This window comes from Chanos chanos, chromosome 10 (genome assembly GCF_902362185.1).
Source record: "Chanos chanos chromosome 10, fChaCha1.1, whole genome shotgun sequence".
NCBI classification, from domain to species: Eukaryota; Metazoa; Chordata; class Actinopteri; order Gonorynchiformes; family Chanidae; genus Chanos; species Chanos chanos.
Genome location: NC_044504.1, coordinates 1,885,001 through 1,890,000, shown reverse-complemented (window position 1 = coordinate 1,890,000; position 5,000 = coordinate 1,885,001). Strand labels below are relative to the sequence as shown.

The 5,000-nt window shown below is 44.4% G+C and overlaps 1 protein-coding gene across 1 annotated transcript in view; it reads left to right on the top strand.

Moving 5' to 3' along the window:
• adam23b (ADAM metallopeptidase domain 23b) overlaps positions 1 to 5,000 on the top strand; it is a 29,788-nt gene that overhangs the window by 18,570 nt on the left and 6,218 nt on the right. The window contains exons 16-22 of the mRNA XM_030786529.1: positions 142 to 213; positions 1,268 to 1,354; positions 2,420 to 2,500; positions 2,968 to 3,018; positions 3,118 to 3,181; positions 3,606 to 3,711; positions 4,064 to 4,183. Of these exons, the coding sequence (XP_030642389.1) occupies positions 142 to 213; positions 1,268 to 1,354; positions 2,420 to 2,500; positions 2,968 to 3,018; positions 3,118 to 3,181; positions 3,606 to 3,711; positions 4,064 to 4,183 (581 nt within the window). The remainder of the gene's footprint in view (positions 1 to 141; positions 214 to 1,267; positions 1,355 to 2,419; positions 2,501 to 2,967; positions 3,019 to 3,117; positions 3,182 to 3,605; positions 3,712 to 4,063; positions 4,184 to 5,000) is intronic.

The following is a 5,000-nucleotide window of genomic DNA, read 5'->3' as shown; positions in this document are numbered from 1 at the left end:
TGTCTCTCTCTCCCTCTCTCTCTTCTCTCTCTCCCTCTTTACTTCTCTCCTTATCTGGTAGTCACAAATACATTTTAGTCTGACACCTCACGCTCATCTCTCTCTTTCTCTCTCTCTCTCTCTCTCTCTCTCTGTTTTCAGTTGTTTGAAGCGACAGAATGTGGTAATGGCTATGTTGAGGTGGGGGAGGAGTGTGACTGCGGACCAAAAGCGGTGAGATTACACACAGACCCACATCAACTAGACCGGCTTTACCCTCTCACTCACGTATATTTGCTCACTCGCTCACTCACGTATACTCACTCACTCACTCACTCACGTATACTCACTCACTCACCCTCTCACTCACTCACTCACCCTCCCACTCACTCACCCACTCACTCACCCACTCACTCACCCACTCACTCACTCACCCACTCACTCACTCACTCACTCACCCAGTCACCCTCTCACTCACTCACCCTCTCACTCACTCACCCTCTCACTCACTCACCCTCTCACTCACTCACTTTCTGCAGAACATCCACCTCTGTTTTTCACATCAGTAGACTACACACAGAATACAAAAATATCAAGCTGAAAATATCAAGCCTAAAATCTGTCATCACCACTCACCGGTGCTGCCTCAGCACCAGCAGAAATGCCTACGCCATCTTCAGACAAGCCCAGAGAATCCACCGCTGGTTCATTCAGAGTTTAAGCTGCAGCAGAACATCCCCAGATTCTCCAGGTTCTTTTTCAACTAAAATCGTATCCGAAAGTAATTCCAAAATAAAATGTGTTCTGTATTCCCAACCATAGCAAAAACAAGTGCTCCGGAATAAAAATGTTGTTTGGTGGAAACATATTTGCCTCTGAAAAACTGAGGTGACCCTCTGTGTCACCTTTAACAGGCTCAAACAAAGTCAAGTCAAAGCGTCTCTTGTCCTATGCACGGTTAGAAGCAGGTTTCCCCATACAATGAAATTCTTACTTTGCTCTCCACTCTCTCAGATAACACAAGGTATAAGAAGTACAGATAAAGGAAAATAATAAAAAATAGCTAAAAATATCTAAGAAAGTAGAGATAAAGGAAAATAATAAAAATATATATCCAGCGGTGCCTGTCCAGCAGTGACTGCAGACCGTGCAGAAGAGGGCTGACGGGGCGCTGGGGTCCTGCGTGAGCGTAGTGCTTCTGTAACACCTGTGACAGTCTGTGATGACTGCAGTCAGTATGAGTGTCTCTGAGCGTAAACCTGGTCCTGATGGTTCCTCCTCTCTGCAGGACTGCTACAACCAGTGCTGTAAGAAGTGCTCTTTGGCCAACGGGGCGCACTGCAGTGACGGACCCTGCTGTAACTCCACGTGCCTGGTGAGATCTCTGGATGGTTCCTACGCATTTCAGAGCCTGTGTTTAGCCTGAGAGGGGTAGGTCAGAGCCTGTGTTTAGCCTGAGAGGGGTAGGTCAGAGCCTGTGTTTAGCCTGAGAGGGGTAGGTCAGAGCAGAGTGTGTAAGACTGGAAGAGTCTTGTTGGCCAGTCCAGTTTGTGGTGTGTCCGGAGCTGGGAAATGTGTCTACAGACTTGGCTTCATTTCCAGCTGATTCTTTGACTGGATTTGTATTTTTGTCCTTAGATTTGCTGATGCACAGGACCTTAAGCACTCTGTGCAACTTCTTTGTTCAGTCATAATTCACAGTCAATAATTAATAATATTAACCCAGTCTAAAAGAGAACAGTCTAAAAGATAAGAGGCTGAAAGAGAAATCCAGGAGCAGGCAAAGGTCAAAGTGAGAAACAGGAGCAGAGGCAGGCGGACAAACCAATACGACAGGCAGAAATCCAAAATCCAGACACAGGCAGGGTCCAAACAGGCAGAATACAAAAACAGGAAAATGGGCTAGACAGACACAGTCAAGAGGCTGGAACAATCTGACAAACTGGGACTGACAGTCAAGGTATAGGCTGAGTGAACCATGATGAGGATCAGGCTGGATGTTCTAGAGAGCAGGTTTAGTGAAAACTCAGAGTGAGTTAACTCAGAGTAAGAAGTAAACCTCCTAATAGAAGAGCACTACGGCTTAATTCTCCTAGCAAAACAAAGCCATAGGGCTCTTCTATTAGGAGGTTTGCTACTTACTAAACCCGCTTTCTGGAATAGTCCTTAGGTGAACTCAGGAAAAGGCGGGAAACAATGGCAGGAAGTAGATCACAGCAGGTGAGGGGCAGGGTCAGAAGCACATGGGAAACAAAAAAACAATCAAAAGCACATGGTATGACAAAACACAGAATGACCAGCAGGAGGCTATAGAGTCACTGAGTCCAAGCAGAGGTAGTGACAGTAATTATAATCCCATATTATAATCCCTGATGTTTAGCGATGGCATAATCAGGTTGAAATTAAGGACTGACTTAAGCTAATCCTCTCCTCCTGTCAGTTCTATCCCCGTGGATACAGCTGTCGCTATGCAGTGAACGATTGTGACATCTCAGAGACATGCACTGGAGACTCAGGGCAGGTAAACTTGCTTTTGTTTTAGTTTCTTTATTCTGAAACGACCTTCTCCCTGCTTGCAGGGTTAACCCTCAGATGAACAGACTTTTCTATTTGCCAGTGGTACAAATTCTGCCTCTCGTTTGTAAAGCGGCAAAACCACAGATGAAAGTGATTTCCGTTGTAACAGGGAAGTTGTCTGTTCAAACCCCAAACATGGTTTCTCACTCCACACGTGGCCCTTAGCAAAGCGTTTACAACCCAAGGTCACTCCAGAGAGGTGCTGATCTCTGGATATGAACAGGAATAATTATATGTCACTCTGGATAAAAAAAGAAAAAAAAAACAAAAAAGGACAAAAGGAGAAAGCTGTCATTGTGCAGATCTGAAAAGAACATAGTGAGGGGTGTATAAGCACAGTGTGAAATATTGATGAAATATTGTCATTGCTGTGTACCCTACTATTTGACTAATGTCCTACTGTTACCACAGTGTCCTCCTAACCTCCACAAACAGGATGGCTATTTCTGTCATCTCAATCAGGTGAGTGCAATGAAAATATTTCACTCTAAAGCATATATAAATAAATAAAACAAAAGGTTTGTCTTCAAGTGTCTGAATGCTAAACATTTTGACAAACAGGGACGGTGCTACGGGGGAGAGTGCAAGACCAGAGACGCGCAGTGTAAATATTTGTGGGGCCCCAGTGAGTGAACAGTGACGTCACATCACACTCATCCAATAATTAACCATGACAGCAAACCATCTGACCAATCAATGACCGCCTGCCTACATTAACAGGACAGTGGCTATAGATATGATAAGGGCACTTCCCTTAAACCTCTTAAAACTGAAAAATGTTTATGGGCACATTGCATGCGAAGATGATCTAATGAAAATGTTTGATCAGCACCAGATAGCATGTGCAATTTGGACATCACTGTGTGTGTGTGCGTGTGCGTGTGCATGCGCACGCACCAAAATCGACTTTCCTCTGTAGGAAGTTTCTCTAGATTGGAATTATGCCAGTGCTTTGCTCTGTGTGCTTTTGGAGAACAAAGGATAAAATTGTAAAGTAAATTTTTGTACAGGCTGTCTCACCTCCTGCCCTTTGCCCTGTTCTCCTGCAGAGGCTGGAAGCTCAGAGAAGTTTTGCTATGAGAAGTTAAACGCGGAGGGAACAGAGAAGGGAAACTGTGGGAGAGATGGAGAGAAGTGGATTCAGTGTGGTAAACAGTGAGTTTAATGAGCTTCTGTAAAGTGAAGAAGTCATTTAGCACCAGTGAGAGTCAGTGAGTCTTACTGGTCTTACTGGTCTTACAGTGGGCCTTTTGTCTTTCTCTCTCTCTCCTCTGTAATACTCTGAGTTACAGACGCTTACAGTTTCACTGAACTTAAATAATAGTTCTATTCCAGTGGTATCATAAGAGTGTTGCAGTGTTTCGTGATGTCATGGTGAAAGTGAGTCATTCAGATGAATTGACTGGACTCTGATTGGATGACAGGTTGATAATGGGTGAGATGACTGGCTAGACTAGACTGTAGTGGTGTAGAGTGTGAGTCAGTCACTTGTTTGTTTGTGTTTCAGTGATGTGTTCTGTGGTTATTTGCTGTGCACGAACATGGGGCAAGTCCCACGCGTCGGGGTCCTGATAGGGGAAGTCACGCCGACCACCTTTAACCACCAAGGAAAAATCATAGAGTGCAGGTTACTTTTATTCTCTCTCTCCCTCCCACTCTCTCTTTCTCTCTCTCTCTCTCTCTCTCTCTCTCTCACTCTCTCCTCCTCTGCATCTTCTCTTTCTGTCTTTCTCAGTTTCTGTTGATTTCTTTCTCTGCTGTTGTGTGCAAAACTGAGGAACTGTTTCAGTGAATTTCTGGCCCATCCTGTCCCTGATACAGAATAAACACAAGCGTGTCAGTGAGGACTGAATGAGTCAGTCCTCAGTAAAATCATACAGAACTGCTTCTCCCTGTCTCCTGTCCTTAACTAAGAACCTTCTCACTGTCCCCTGTCCATGACTAAGAACCTTCTCACTGTCCCCTGTCCTTAACCAAGAACCTTCTCACTGTCTCCTGTCCTTAACCAAGAACCTTCTCACTGTCCCCTGTCCTTAACCAAGAACCTTCTCACTGTCTCCTGTCCTTAACCAAGAACCTTCTCACTGTCTCCTGTCCTTAACCAAGAACCTTCTCACTGTCCCCTGTCCTTAACCAAGAACCTTATCACTGTCTCCTGTCCTTAGCTAAGAGTCTTTCTAGTCCCCAACCTTCCTTCCAAGCTCTTAGTTTGGGAAATATTCTGTCTTCCATGGTTGAGATCTGTACACACGTTGTAATGATGTTCAAATCTCGGCACTCCAGTGTCCCAGTATGTGTATGTATGTATTTATATATGTGTGTGTGTGTGTGTGTGTGTGTACACCATCAATATGCATATGCTGATTTATTCATTATTTCATTTATTTATTTATTTTTTCCATTTCCCCCTTTTTTTCACATGATAGAAAGAAAGCTGTGTAGGG